Source organism: Globicephala melas, chromosome 3 (genome assembly GCF_963455315.2).
Source record: "Globicephala melas chromosome 3, mGloMel1.2, whole genome shotgun sequence".
NCBI classification, from domain to species: Eukaryota; Metazoa; Chordata; class Mammalia; order Artiodactyla; family Delphinidae; genus Globicephala; species Globicephala melas.
The window spans coordinates 115,044,296-115,060,295 of record NC_083316.1 but is presented as its reverse complement, the minus strand read 5'-3'; the positions used below and the strand labels follow the sequence as shown (position 1 = coordinate 115,060,295).

The 16,000-nt window shown below is 37.7% G+C and overlaps 1 protein-coding gene across 2 annotated transcripts in view; it reads right to left on the bottom strand.

Moving 5' to 3' along the window:
* KDM3B (lysine demethylase 3B) overlaps positions 1-16,000 on the bottom strand; it is a 58,999-nt gene that overhangs the window by 40,116 nt on the left and 2,883 nt on the right. For both annotated transcript variants that reach the window (XM_030869486.2, XM_030869489.2), the window contains exons 2-4: positions 5,725-5,892; positions 2,831-2,944; positions 52-157 (exon numbers count right to left, since the gene is read on the bottom strand). In XM_030869486.2, coding sequence (XP_030725346.1) covers positions 52-157; positions 2,831-2,944; positions 5,725-5,892 — 388 coding nt within the window. The remainder of the gene's footprint in view (positions 1-51; positions 158-2,830; positions 2,945-5,724; positions 5,893-16,000) is intronic.

The following is a 16,000-nucleotide window of genomic DNA, read 5'->3' as shown; positions in this document are numbered from 1 at the left end:
TGATCATACACCTGATTCAGAATTCAGGGACAGAGGACCACCTGTTCTTACCTCGGCTAAATATCTCTTGCAGCTTTTGGTCACTGATCAAAGCATTAACTGTTTCTCTCAGAGCAGCATGTTCCAAAAGAATCTGGTTTTGGCTATCTGTTCCCATCTGATAAAGATAAAAGAAGAAAAAACGGAATATTGAAGTAAGTACCAATAATATCTAACCAGAAGAGAAAAATTATACCCCTGAGGAGCTCTACATCAGCATTTGCCAGAGAATGTTCCATAGAAACCTAGTCTCACAAGATGCTCTACAAAAGTTAAAGATGCTAGGGGAATTCCCTAGTGGTCCAGTGGTTAGGACTCCAAGCTCTCACTGCTAAGGGCCCAGGTTTGATCCCCAGTTAGGGAACAAAAGTCCCACAAGCCAAGTGGTGTGGGCCCCCCTAAAAAAGTTAAGGATGCTAGGATCATTTAGGTTTAGGAAATATTATACCCCCATTGAACAAGGTGGGGGGGGTTAGGGACACCAACTGCTTCCCCACCCCATGCAGTCAAAAATCTGCATATAACTTTTTAAAAAAAAAATATTTTCCCGACGTTTATTGGTTCTACCAGTTTGTGGTTTGCCTTTGTGTTTTCTTTTCTTTTTTAATAAATTTATTTATTTATTTATTTTTGGCTGCATTGGGTCTTCGTTGCTGCACGCGGGATTTCTCTAGTTGTGGCGAGCGGGGCTACTCTTCGTTGCTGTGTGCGGGCTTCTCATTGCAGTGGCTTCTCTTGTTGCAGAGCACCGGCTCAAGGCGCGCGGGCTTCAGTAGTTGTGGCTCGTAGGCTCTAGAGCGCAGGCTCAGTACTTGTGGCACATGAGCTTAGATGCTCTGCGGCATGTGGGATCTTCCCGGATCAGGGATTGAACCCACGTCCCCTGCACTGGCAGGTGGATTCTTAACCACTGCGCCACCAGGGAAGTCCTGTATTTATTGATACCCTAAGTTTATGATGTCTGTTTACAAGATGAATCATCTGTCAGTACGCTACATCAAGACTGCCTCATATAATACAAAACACTAGATGTTATAAGTATTAGTAACACTAGATATCAAAAATGAAAAGATAATGTGAAAAAAATTCGTATTAATTTATAGGTACTGTATTTACTGAAAAAAATCCACATATAAGTGGACCCGTGTAGTTCAAATCCGTGTTGTTCAAGGGTCAACTGCATACTATATCTTTCTACATACGACAGTATATTAAAGGCTCTGAGAAGACATGTAGGAAAAAAACATGTTTAGGTCAGCGTTTCTAAACTTATTTGACCACAAAACATTTTATTCCATGTAAATCTTTTTGTTTATTTTGATACTTATCCGACATTCACTGAGTGCCTATTCATATAAGCACTAGGATTACAAGATGAATAAAGCAAGATTGATGAGAGGGTGTGAGGCCTAATGAGGGAGGAAGACATATCAACAACAAAAAAATCATTAATATTACACAGAACACAGTTCAGGAAATACTGCTCTTGGCTGCCTCAATAAGACAGCAAAACTCTTGGAAGTCTCCTAATTTTTTTTTTTTTGCGGTATGCGGGCCTCTCACTGTTGTGGCCTCTCCCACTGTGGAGCATAGGCTCCGGACATGCAGGCTCAGTGGCCATGGCTCACAGGCCTAGCCTCTCCGCGGCATGTGGAATCCTCCCGGACCGGGGCACGACCCGTGTCCCCTGCATTGGCAGGCGGACTCTCAACCACTGCGCCACCAGGGAAGCCCGGAAGTCTCCTAATTTTTAACCTTCAGACAGTAACCCTTACAAGTGAGAAATAAATATTGTCCTCCATAAATTCTGAAACGCTAACTCAGACACTAGTTTGTTTAAACTACTAACTTATCCCTTTTTTTGTAACTAAAAATATACCTAAGCTCTTCAATATTTAATGTTGCTTGGAACCAGCCCAAATTCCCAGCTTCCCTGCCACAGACGTAAGTATAGGACCTCTTAGACTCAAGTTATAGAAGCAGCCACCTCTGGGAAGCCACCTCTTCTGAGGAAACCCTTAGAGGTGTGGTCTTAAGTGGTTTCAGGGTTGGGTGGGGGTGTGTAGAGGAGGAAAGAAGCCTCAGCTACCAAATATACTTTTCAAGAGAGCAAAGAAACTTTAAAAGGTACATGGAATTACTGGGAGGAAGAATTTGATTCAATGTTAAAAGAAAAGGGGACAATATAATTAATTGACTTATACTGCCACCTGTGCAGACTGATGATAGCCAGACCAATACATTTGACCTCTGAGATAATCATGGGGTGTTCTGTGGGCCCCTCAACCCAGCCTTTCCAAGATTAAACTGATGTTTTATCCTCCCTAAAATGTTGCTTTTTCTATTATTCCATCTCTTTGAAAGCATACACCATCAACTGTGGCATCCATGGAATTGTTTTACTCCATTGTTCTCATCTGGGCTGATTTTGCCCCCTCTGGAACAACTGGCAGTGTTGGGAAACATTTCTGCCTATCACAACTCAGTGCTGGCATCTAGTAGGTAGAGGCCAGGGATGCTGTTAGACATCAAACAATACACAGGATAGTCCCCTATGAAAAAGAATACTGACCAAAAATGTCAATATCGTTGAGGCTGAGAAACCTTGGTCGAGATTGTTGAGAAATAATATTAAAATTTTAATCTAAGATTCCCACCATTCTCTGTAATTTTATAACGATATTAAAAATATTATCTGAAATAAAAAAGGAGGGTAAGCACCCTATTTATAATCAACAGAGAAATTAGCAAGGAGAGAAATAAGTTTAGGACTAGACCAAGTGTTAAGTACCTGGAACAAATGCAACCCATTAGCATCTGACAGGAAACGAAGCTCTCGATCCAGAAGGTATTCAACTGGAACCACAGAACCCAAACCGAGTTTATCTACTAGGGGAGTGAAAGTCTGTGAAGTACAATGACAAGAAATTGATTAGAACTTGGAAAAGGAAATAAATAACAATTCAACTGAATATCTAACTGCAGAGAAAATATCCATTATTAATGTATCTTTCACCCCAGTAAATATAGATAAGCTAAAGCATAAGTCCTCAGAGACATTCCCAACCTAGCATCTGCCCCTCAAATAATCATATGAAGCCAACCAGAGCATAAAGTCAGTTCAATACTCTTATTTACAGCTAAAAAGGACAAGAAGAACGGGAAATTCCTCATTCTCTCTAGCGATCTGACTAATCTTGTCAGGCTCCAAGAGGGCTAAATTACAGTAAGTTTCCAGAATGAAGAGTCACACCATTATCATCTCTGGAACTTCTGAAACCTTAATGAGATTTCTAAAATGATCAGTGGTATAAATATGCATGGGCAAATTCACATTACTGTTTCGTAAATAAACTGCCTACTAAAGTCACCCAGGGACCCAGATCCATTTGAGCTTCTTCTAAAAGTTCAACTAGAAAGTGGTCTTAAAAACAAATGAAAAAAGACAGTTCAGTAAGTGATGATATGTATAATCAATAGGTTAAGAAGTTTTGTTTTGAATATTATTTAATTTGGTTAATAACAGGAGAATTAGATTTTTTAAAAAAATCTATTTATGCCTACACTTTGCTAAAAGAACAGATAGAAACAAATGGATACTCTCAGAATTAAATTTTACAGCACTATTTTGTCTGACTTCAGAAAACAAAACTTAATAATTAAAAAAAACAACAACAAAAAACTTTAGGGAATTCCCTGGTGGTCCAGTGGTTAAGACTCCATACTTTCACTGCTGTGGGCCTAGGTTCAATCCCTGGTCGGGGAACTAAGATCCCACAAGCCATGCTACATAACCAACAAAAGCAAAAATAAACAAGTGGGACTACCTCAAACTTAAAAGTTTCTACAAGGCAAAAAAATGATCAACAAAATGAAAATGCAACATAAGGAATGGGAGAAAATATGTGCAAATCATATATTTGATAAAAGGTTAATATTCAAAATATATCAAAAAAAAGCTCAAAAAAAAAAAAAAAACAAAAAAACCTCATACAACTCAAGAGCCAAAAACCCCCACAAATATCCCCAGCTGACAGCCAGCAAGGAGACTGGAACTGAATTCTGCCATAAACATGGGAGGTTAGAAGAGGACTACCTACTATAGATGAGAACATAGCATTGCAAACACCAATTTTTGCCTTGTAAGATTCTGAGCTAAGAAGTAGGACACAAAGTGTCTGTACTTCTAACTTACCCAATTAATAAATGGGTATTAATTTAAAATGCTAAAAACAAAACAACCCCCCCCACAATTAATCTGATTTAAAAATGGGCAAATCACCTGAATAGACATTTTTCCAAAGATAGATGAATGGCCAACAGGTACATGAAAAGGGGCTCAACTGCACTAATCATCAGGGAAATGCAAATCAAAACCACAATGAGTAATCACCTCACACCTATTAGAATGGCTATTATCAAAGACAAAGATGACAAGTGCTGGCAAGGATGTAGAGAGGGGGAACTCCTGTGCACCATCAGTGGGAATGTAAATTGGTGCAGCTACTATGGAAAACAGTATGGAGGTTCCCCCCCAAATTAAAAATAGAACTACCATATGATTCAACAACCCCGCTTCTGGGTATTTAACCAAAGGAAATGAAATCATATCTTGAAGAGATATCTGCAACCCCATGTTCACTGCAGCAGTATTTACAATAGCGATGACATGGAAACAACCTAAGTGTCCAGTGATGGATGAATGGATAAAGAAAATGTGGTGTACACACACACACACACACACACACGAATATTATACACAATGAAATATTACTGAGCCACAAAAAAGGAGGAAATCCTGCTATTTACAACAACAGCTGAATCTCCAGGGCATTATGCTAAGTGAAATAAGTCAGAGAAAGACAAATATGGTCTGATTTCAATTACATGTGGAATCCAAAACAACTGAAATCAGACATAGAGAATATACTGGTGGTTGCCAGGGGTGGGGGAAATGGATGAAGGTAGTCAAAGGATATAAACTGCAATAATAAGATGAGTAAGCTGTGGGGAGCTAACATATAGCATGGTGACTATAGTTAATAATGCTGTACTGTATACTTGGAAGTTGCTAAGAGAGCAAATCTTAAAAGTTCTTACCACATATGTGTTGTGAGAAGCAAATTAGATAATATGTAGGAAAGTACTCTATAAAACAGTGAGATTATTATACCTTATTGAGATTATTAAAGTGTTCTGCAAAGTTAAAAAAAAAAAGTTCTTACCACATACACAAAAACCTATGTGAGACAATGGATGTGTTAATTAACTTTATTGTGACAATCATTTCACTATATATAAAAAATCATCACATTGTACACAAACTTACAAAATGTTATATATGTCAATTCTATCTCAAAAAAGCTGGAAAAAAATAAAATAGTTTCTATGGAAGAAAAAGACTTTAAGGATTACAAACATTGTTTCATTACATAACTATGAGAAAAGAAAAGGTAAAAAATTATTTAGAAACAAAGTATCAAATATTATCTAATACAAAAAGTATGGGAAGACACAGGAGAAAAGATCTCTCCCAGTTTTTGCTCTGGTAACTTCAGAATCAAAGTGTGTTAAGGACAAAGCCCTGGGAGTTTTGGGAATTCTAAAGAGTTCAGCTATTGGGTAAATACCATATAGAATAGGAATAAAGCCCAAATATGTTCCTAGCCAATAAAAGTCACTCACCAGGGCTGGCCATTGTGCAATTGAGACTCGAGTGCCCTGGACAAGGACTGGGTCCTTCCGGGGTGCCCATACTAGAGACCCTTCCAGCAAAAGTACAATAACTTCTTCAGCATGAACTTTAACCCAGGAGTGTTGCTTCCAGCTACAGCCATCAAATTCTACAAAGATCTGGAAAAAGAGATAAAAAGCCATCTTGAGGTCACATTTGGAAAAATCCCACACTATAATATAAAAACAAACACAAACCCCCTGTTTTGAAAAACTGACTAGGTAAAATTCTACTACCTTGTTTTTAAGTTCTTTTAATGGATTTCAGTAAAAACCAATCTTACTTCAGAGCCAGGAAGTTGGTCTCATCCTCACTCGGAAAAGAGCGTACAGATTTAAGGGGGCGTGAGTTATCTACAGTTAGTAATTTCTAGCTGTGATCCTACTGAGATTTACAACTCTTAGTTTCCAATTCACATCTAAGCACACTAACTGGGGGCTTACTATGTATAAGGCACTATGCTAGGTTCAGGAATACAGAGGGGAATCTAGCACACTTCCTGGTTTCAAGGAGCTCACAGTCTAACAGGTAGGAAGAGAAATTTTTTATACTTCTACTGAAAATGACTGTGAACTTTTTTTTTTTTTTTTTTTTTGCGGTACGTGGGCCTCTCACTGTTGCGGCCTCTCCCGTTGCGGAGCACAGGCTCCTGACGCACAGGCTCAGTGGCCACAGCTCACGGGCCCAGCTGCTCCGCGGCATGTGGGATCTTCCTGGACCGGGGCATGAACCCGTGTCCCCTGCATCGGCAGGCAGACTCTCAACCACTGCGCCACCAGAGAAGCCCGACTGTGAACTTTTAAAATTAATTTTTAATAGGTTATATATACACGGTACACAATGCAAAAGGATAAACAATTAAAAAAAAAAAAACAACTCCCAGTCCCAAGTGTGGATTTTTAAAGAACCACTGACTGCCAGGAGTGATCTCTTATCTGCTAGCAGAGGCACACCGTTGTCACAATGCTTTGCTTCCTCCCAGAAAAGATACTCCACCTTTTCAGATATACTTAAGTAGAATCTTTAAAGAGTTTTTGAAAGCAATTCATATTAAATGAAACTACATTTTTCTAATAAATAGTATGCTTAGGTTTAACTTTTCCATATAAATTCTGACATTGGAGCATGTTCTACACAGCAATAAAAGCAATACATAGGCATATAGGTATCAATATTTAGAACAGATATATCTAGTGCCTAAAATATAGCTGGTTACAAAATAAAGGCTGGAGTATTTATATCCCACTTCATTTTCAAAGAATTTTAGTTGGCTTTTGGGAAACATATACAATAAGATGCTAAAATATCAATTAAAAAACCAGGGCTAAGCAAACTACAACTACAATTGTTGTAACAATTGTTAAAGTGTAAAAAGAGGGAAAACTTAAGCAGGCAATAGGGATCTATACAGCTGTATGACTGAGTGACATATGATGAATGATTGATTGATTGATTGACTGACTTGTCTCTGAGCTTCCTAAAGGCCAATCTGAAAATGGAGAGGTCAGTGGCATATTCATCACTGGCAAAAAGTAGAACACAAATCAGTTTCTCAGAGAAGCAACACTTTTCCAACTACTTGGCTCTACAAGAAATTTCTCACATGACACTCCCTAAGGCAGCAATGAGTGATGTAGGACAACATCAGAATCCCCACAGCAGTCATTCCCAACTAGGAATCACAGAGTTACCAGGAATATCTTAAGTACTAAGGGTACTAAGCATTTCCTGTAGACTAAATACTAGAGGTCTGGTACATGTGTCACCATTATTTTTCAAATATATGTAGATCATATAATGAATAAAGTTCAAATCCATTAGAATTGTTACTGAAGTCACAACAACTTTTGTCAGTATATTAGTTCCCATCCAGTCAAGCTAAAAATTAGAGTTACAACTATATGAAAATTTACGATACTTATACTTGAAAAGTGTGGAACCACTCAGTAGCCTAGCATTAGGCTTAATCTCTTCACAGGTAATAAATACTTGTGAATTGAAGTGCACTGCTGGAAAAGCTATTCCAGAAATTAAATTCATTATACAAAGCTCCAGTTTTATTATTTATATTATAACAATATTTTATTATTTATAATATACCAAGTAACCTTCATTTCTACTTAAAAAAAAAAATGATGGGAAAATAAGGCTCAGAAAGGGGAAGCATGATTTTACTGCAATACGTTTAACATGTGAACGGGAAAGAACATTAAACTGTAATACATTTAACGTATGAATGGGCTCACTCATATATTCACATATGTTCTAGGGGAATCAAACACAACTTTAAGTAACTTACTGATAACTGGAAAAAGATGTATTCAAACTTACATTTAAGTGCAGACTCAGGCACCAGGAAAGGTAGTAATGGACAGAGCTTGGGGATTATGTTCCGGGAGGCTTGGATTTCAGTCTTAGCCCCACCCTCTACTAATCACAAAACTTGAGCAAATCACTCTCCCCTCCTCAAGTCTTGGTTTCCTCCCTTGTGATAAGACACACCTGTCTTACTTACCCTCAGAGTGGTTGTGAAGATTAAATAAAGTAATGGATTCAAAAGCACTTTGGTCAACTGCAAAGCACTACTTGGGCAATAACATGCCATAAGATAAACAGAAATAAAATAAAGTATAGGGGGTGTTCAGAGGCAGGAGAGATCACTTCAGGTGTGCAAAGGGACTGATATGGGCTGAGGTTAAGGAAAAAAAAAAGTCCCAGTCAAGTTCTAGGATGGCCAGGAGCTATAACACACTGGGGAAGGAGTGGGAAATGAGACTAAAAAGACTAAGAGTCAATGTGGAAGACCCCGAATACTGGGATAAAATTTGGGTTCATCCAGCTGCCAATGGGAGATGTGTGTATGTGTGTGTGTGGGTGTGTATATGTGCAATTGCCATTAAAAGGTTTCTGACTGAGGTCAAAATTGAACAAAACAGTTGGTTTTAGGACAACTCAGCTACTCAGTGGATGTAGATGGTTTAGAGTTGGGGGTGGGGTGGGGAACAGGGGGTGTTCTTACATGACCTAGAGTGGGAGCAGTGAGACTAGGAAGGAAGTTACTAGTGCTCGTGAGAATCGATGAGTCCTATCATCAAGCATGATGATTGGCTGGATATAAGGGTAAGGAAAAATTGAAAAATGACTTGGATTTTGAACCCGAGACTAGGAGAACAGTGGTCCCATTACTGTTCAGTGGTGCCATAACTGATGTCTGGAGGAGGCAATAGCTGAAAGACAGACAAGACCTTGCAAGCCATGAAAAGGAGCAGAGACTGTTGAAGCCCCAGGCGGAGTCTGACCCTGAGTGACACAGTACTCTACTGGGCATTACTTAGAAAACCGGAGGTTGAGGCTTCATGGTGCCTGACAGCTAGGTGCCATGCTATAGTTCTAATCTGCCAACCACTTTAAAAATCAACATACGAGGGCTTCCCTGGTGGCACAGTGGTTGGGAGTCCGCCTGCCGATGCGGGGGGCGCGGGTTCGTGCCCCGATCCGGAAGGGTCCCACATGCCGCGGAGCGGCAGGGCGCGTGAGCCATGGCCGCCGGGCCTGTGCTCCGCGGTGGGAGAGGCCACAGCGGTGAGAGGCCCGCGTAACGCAAAAAAAAAAAAAAAAAAAAAAAAATCAACATACGAGTCACAAAATTCTAAGTCATACCAACACACAAATATAAGAACACACTAAAAAATCACTGTACGAAAGCTGTAACGATTTTAATTCTTTGTAGATAAGAACTTGAACATTTAAAAAGTTAATATTCAGGAATCCTATCATCACACATCTGAAAACACCATGGAAAAGCTGAAATATTTGAAAGTCATAGTTCACCTAATTTAAGGGCAATTATTTCCTAACCTGCCTGGGCAAAGGAATAAAGTGTTGAACTTGACAACCACAGTGCTATATGTTCTAGGATCAAGCAACAGCTCTAGGCTAATAATACAAATATGTTTTGAGAACAATACGGAATATGGATATATGTAAACATGTTCTACTCTACCAGCATTAAGGCTTGTTTCTGGCCCTAGCACTGTGCTTCACCTCCTAGCTAGAGATGGAGGGAGTTAGAACATATAAGGTGAAGAATCATTTCAGGTCAAAGCACACAGAACATGAACTCTTAAAATGGTAGTGGCCAGGTCACAGGACAGAAAGAAGGGATATAAACTAACAAAATCAATGGTGGTGGTTGGACTGAGTTAGAGATGGCCAAGGCAGGCTGATAATCTGGACAGAACAGAACTAAAACTTTGAGTAGATTTTTTTTTAAGTCTTTTAAAAATTTCTACTATTAGAGTAAAAGCAGCAAATACTACTATACATTGTACAGCTAGAACCCAAGGACTAGATGTGTAAAATATTTCCTTAGTTAAGAAGAGTTAGCGGTAAAACTCCTGCTTTCATTTCAAAATCTCTTTTATGGTCTATATGTGATGTACATTCATTTGAGTGACATTAAAATGAAATAAAATTTTAAAAAAATCAAATAAGTTAACCTAAGTTTGAAAAAAATCAAATGATAGTAATCTGAGTAATACAGACCTCCATGTTTATCACATAATCATGTAATAATCAGTTTGGATTCTGGTTCTCCCTAAGGCCATTCTTACTACAATTAATAAAATTATTCATTTATTCACTCACTCAACAAAAATAGACAGAACGCCTCAAAAATATATGTGTGTGCGCACGTGTACGGCACTTGCCAGGGCTAAGGGTATCAAGGTGAATAAGGAAGCACTCAGCAGGAGGGAATAAAACCCTAGATGAGCCAACAGAGAGGTAGAGAAATTATTAAAGAGTTATGTAATAAGGGCAATAATAAAGACTGAACACGCTAGAGAAGGCGTCTGCCATGGTAAACTAGAAAGGTTTCACAGAAGAGGTAGTAGTATACAAGCTGCATCTCAAAGGACAAACTATATTCTTCTGGCAGAGAAGGGAGAGAAAGACTTTCCAGCAGGTGCAAAGGCAGAGAAACTAAGAGCAGACTGAGTGTTCTAGAGAAGGATTAGGATAGGAGAGGTAATAGTATTTTAGCCTTACCAGTAAATGTTCCTTCTTTTTTGTTTTTAAACATATTATTTATATAATAACTTTTTTTTTAAAGGAAAGAATTAACTTTGGGATCAGTTGGAAGGGAACTCATAGAGGCAAGAAACTGCAGGCAGGGAGACCAATTATAAAGTGATAAAAACCCAGGTAAAAGATGTAAAAGGCCTAAACCAATAAGACTGTGTAAATGAAAAACATATTTGAGAAATTAGAGATAAAAATAACAGGATATGGTGATGATTGTGAGAGGGTAAGGAAAATGGAAGACTAACTTCCAAGGTTCCCAAATTTTCTTTTCCAGTTTTTCTAACTACATTCTAAACAAAATATGAACTCTGTTACAAATGATATTACAAAACTGGTACATCTTGACAGCCACAGTGGGGAATGATGCATGTCTAGAACACTGCTGTTTTCAAGCAAAAAATAATTTTCCCTCTATGGTTCCTTTGATCAAGAGAGAGATTTCTAACAATTACTCCCATTTTTTTCCCCTACTTTCTAACAACCTCAATAAATTAAATGTTAAGTACTTGAGTACCACAGGAATAACCTGAATAAAAACTCAAGCATATAGATATATATGCTCTTAGGGGTAGAGGAATCACAAAGATCTGGATTTGCATCCCAACATCCCTTATCTGTGTAACTGGGAGCAGGTTACTTTAGCCTCTTTGAGCCTTACTTCCTTTGCCTATTAATACGGACAGTAAGTACCTCAAAGAATTATGGCAGGATTAAACGAAATAAAGTAAAATGCCTAGCAGATCTTGGGCTCCTGATAAACATGCATTCCGTAAGCAAACTCATACTACTGGTCAAAATATAAACTGGTATGACTTAAAAGAAAAAAAAATTGTCATATATCAAGAATCTTAAATATGTGTATACTCTGTGTTTCCATAATACCACTCCTGGCAATAATCCTAGGAAATCACCCTAAAAACAGAAAAGGCTTTATTCACAAAAAACGGTCATCAATGAATTATTAATAAAGCTTAAAATCTGAAGCAATTTCAATATCCAATGAAAGAAGAACAATTAAATAAATTATCCAGGTTAAATAAATTATAAGATTTTCTTAGAGAGAATTGTTTCCCTTTCAGGTACGAAAGCACCTGAAGCACATGTTATCTGTGGAAAATACAGAAAAGCACAAAGAAAATTAAAATCACCCATAATACCAAAGTTTTTGGTAATATAGGAAAATAATTGCCACATTAAGTGAAAAGCAAAACTCAGAACTGAAAATACAGTACGAATTCAACTTTTAGCAATTCTAAAAAAAGATTAGAATATGTATCAAAACATAGCAGTTTTTAATGGGTTATGACACTATAGGGGCTATTTTTTTTACTTATATTTTTATTAAAATAATTTCTACATTTTGTATACTAGGCGTGTATTACTTGAGAATCAGAAAAACAAAACATCTAATGCTTCTAATCCAGCAACTCAGATTTAAATCACAAAAACCAATGGACAATGTACTTTGGATGGGGGTCCCAAATATAAATCCAAACATGTAAAGAAAAAAATTGGTAGTCAATATCAGTAAAAATATACAAAAGAAAAAACCTTAAAGATCAAGTATAAATACCTTATAACTGGGGGCCACAGAGTAGAAAATCCATAATAAATCAGAAGTGAAAATTAACCTAATACTGACTTCTAAATATGCTATTTCTTAAGATAAGGTGGTCAGAGAAGGATTGTAAAATAATAGTAAAAAATGCATGTGTTCCCTGTTCTTGATGAACTTAGAATCTAGTAGGGGAGATAAGCTATATACCTTGTTATGTATCTATATAAAAAAAAAAACTGTGATAAATATTCCAAAAGAGGTATCCACAAAGTGATAAAGGAGCAAGGCAAAAAACACTCTGGGCATTTAGAAAGGCTTTATAAAGGTGAAAGAACCTAGAATGGACAGGCTTTCTTTTCTCTTTATAGGATTTCAATGGATGACAAAATCAAAAGCAAAGTGTAAAGGCGGAATAAAACAATGGAAGCCAGAAAGTACTAGGAAAGCAGAGGATCACCAAATCAGGACTGCTCACTGTAAATATTCTTTTGGCAACACCCTACTTTCCTTGTCTGATTCTGTGCATGACAAGGATCTGTCTTATCTGTAATTTGGTCTCTTGAGGAGACCAGGAGGGGGTTCTGTGCAGATCTCTGGATAAGTTTATCTCCTACTGTAGGTTAATAACCTTACATGTGGATTTACAAATCAGTCTCCAGTTTGGTTAGTGGGAATCAGTCCCCTAGAGCCTGATTACCCGTGAAGTCACATAAAAAACCCCCAGAACTCCTGCCTTTGTAAAACTGAGAGAGTTAGCAGTATGAGTCACTACTAAACAATCAGGCAGGTTTTACCCAACTACAGAACAAGGGTAAAAGATACTTTGGCAGTAGGGATAGTGGGGTGGGGAGGGCTTAAAAACCACCAACCTGTCAAAGGCAGCGGAAAACTGAGAAGCAGCAACAGGTGTTGTGTCCCCCAGGCCTTGTGGAAGCAAAGCCTACAGGAACCCATTCCAGCTGTTGCTGAGAAAATCACTAACAGAAAACACCATGTTACTTACAGGAGCAACTAAGCCCGTGGGCCACAACTACTGAGCCTGCGCTCTAGAGCCCACGAGCCACAACTACTGAGCCCTTGTGCTGCAACTACTGAAGCCCTCGCGCCTAGAGCCTGTGCTCCCCAACAAGAGATGCCACCGCAACGAGAAGCCCATGCACCACAAGGAAGAGTAGCCCCCGCTCGCTGCAGCTAGAGAAAGCTCGCGCGCAGCAACGAAGACCCAACACAGCCATAAATGAATGAATGAATGAATGAATGAGTGAATAAATGAACTAGGCAAGTGATTACTAAAGGAGGGAATGAGCCCTTGGCAGGTGGGGAGTTAGTGAAACAACTCTAAGAAACAAATGCATAAATTAACAAGAAAAATCTGATTGTGTAGTAAAGGGAGAGGCTGCTGGACAAAATGACCAGTGTACAGTGTGATCACTGGTGGACATATGGTATAGTCTTGAAACAAAGAGAATGTAAAGACAATAAGATAGAGGTATTAAAAATTACATGCACACATAAAATAAGACAAACTTTAGAAAACAACTATATGAAGCACTTGAGTGCCTAAAAACCTCAACAGTGGCTCAATGTTTCAAAAATAGACCTCCTGCTGTAAGAGGAGAGTGCAGGTGAAAAGCGTGAGTAGAGGACCTCACACTTAAACGTTATATATTCTTTTGTACAATCTCATTTTTATTTAAAGTTCTCTAAACCACACACTGATCCACAAAACATATTCTATTGACTTTAATAAACAGCATATGATACTATAATATTATTCAGATTTTTATTTAATTTTGGAATTATATGCAAGAAAAGGACACTTAAGGATAATCATTAAAAGCCATAATCTCCTATTTCAATTAGGGCTTAAATTCTGTGTTTGAACACAGGTTGAGAATAAATTATATTGAATTGTACACTGGAAACCTGACTATAATTATTACATTATATAGAAACAAAGTAGAGAGGTATTTTAAAGTCCACCTAATCTGAAACAAAGAAGAAACATTGGAGGAGGAGGTTAAAAAAAAAAAGGCGGGTAGGCTTCCACTCCTCTTAGAAGACTCCCAGATGGAAGAAACATGGTACTAGCCTGGATACTGCCACAATTATTACATTATCTCAAATCAAAGAAAAGGAGTATTTTAGAGACCACCTTTCCCCCAGATAAAGATAAAAGATTAAGGGATTAAAAAAATTACGGCAGATATGCTTTTACTCCTGTTGCAAGTTCTGGACAGCTGAGATAGGTAAGATACACATTCAAAACAAATCAGTGCTACTAAAAGCATCATTTAATTCTATCATACAGAAAGAAAAGGATGGTTTATTTAATAAAGTTGGTGCTGCCCCAATTGGTTACTACTCAGTAGGAAAAGTTAGATTGTCCATCACACATGCCACTTACAAAAATATTCCAGATGGACCAGAGATCTAAAGGTAAAAATAAATGAAACACTAGAAAGAAAAGCTGAAAAATATTTATATAGGCTCAAGGTGGCAGGGGGAGGTCCTCTTCCCAAGCAATTAAATCCTTCTTAGAAGCCATTAAGAAAGGTCTAAGAGATCTGATGATACAAACATTTTATTTTTCTGTGCAGCAAAGCAACCCATAAACAGTTAAAAGACAAATGAGAGAAAATACACACTTGACAGGTAAAGGGGTTAATGTGCTAAATATGCACAGAACTTGTACAGAATAAGAAAACTTCCATTTTTTCAAATACGCAAAAGATTGGCATAAATAACTCATAAAAAATGTAAGAGGCCAATAAACATAGAAAAAGATCAGTAGTCATGAAATGCTAGATACTATTTTTCGCCCATCAGATTGCCAAAAACAACAAAGGCCAATGACACCAGTGATGGCAAGGATGAAGGGAAACAAGCATTGCCTGAATGCTGGTGGGAGTATGAAAAGCTAAAATCTCATAGGAAAATAACCTGGCATTACCTAACAAAATAAAAATATATACATGTACTCCTTAACCCAACAATCCTGGATAGCTAAACTACAGAAATAAAACCATGATTACACAAAGATATATGTACAAGTATATTAACTGCAGCATTGTTTGTTAAGTGCCCCAAATTTTAAAATACATAAAGGATACATCCATTCTATGGAATATAATGTAGTTATCTAAAAGGATGAGTAAGAGCTACAGGTACTGATGCCCATGGTCTAATGTTAAATGGAAAAAAGAAAAAAAGCAGGCTACAGATATTGTGCAGTATGATACCATTTGCTAAAAAAAAAAAAAAAGCAACCTTTTGTAGAGATATAAATGTTTTCATACTTTTTTGTACCAGTATTGAGAAAGGCGCACAAAGCTTCTTTGATAAGTGGAAGCTGGTAAAGGATGGAGACTGTTGGCTTTCCCGTGTTTATGCTTGGCTGTTTGACATTCTGCAAAACTGAAGTTTTGCTTTTATAACAAAAAAAGAAAAATCCACTATTTTTGGTTTGTGTGTTTATTTACCATACGTATATATGTGACGGTCCCAAGGTCTCTGCCACTTACATAGACCAATAATGAACCAGAAACACAAGGAGGACATAGAGTTAGAAAAGAAGTTAGAGG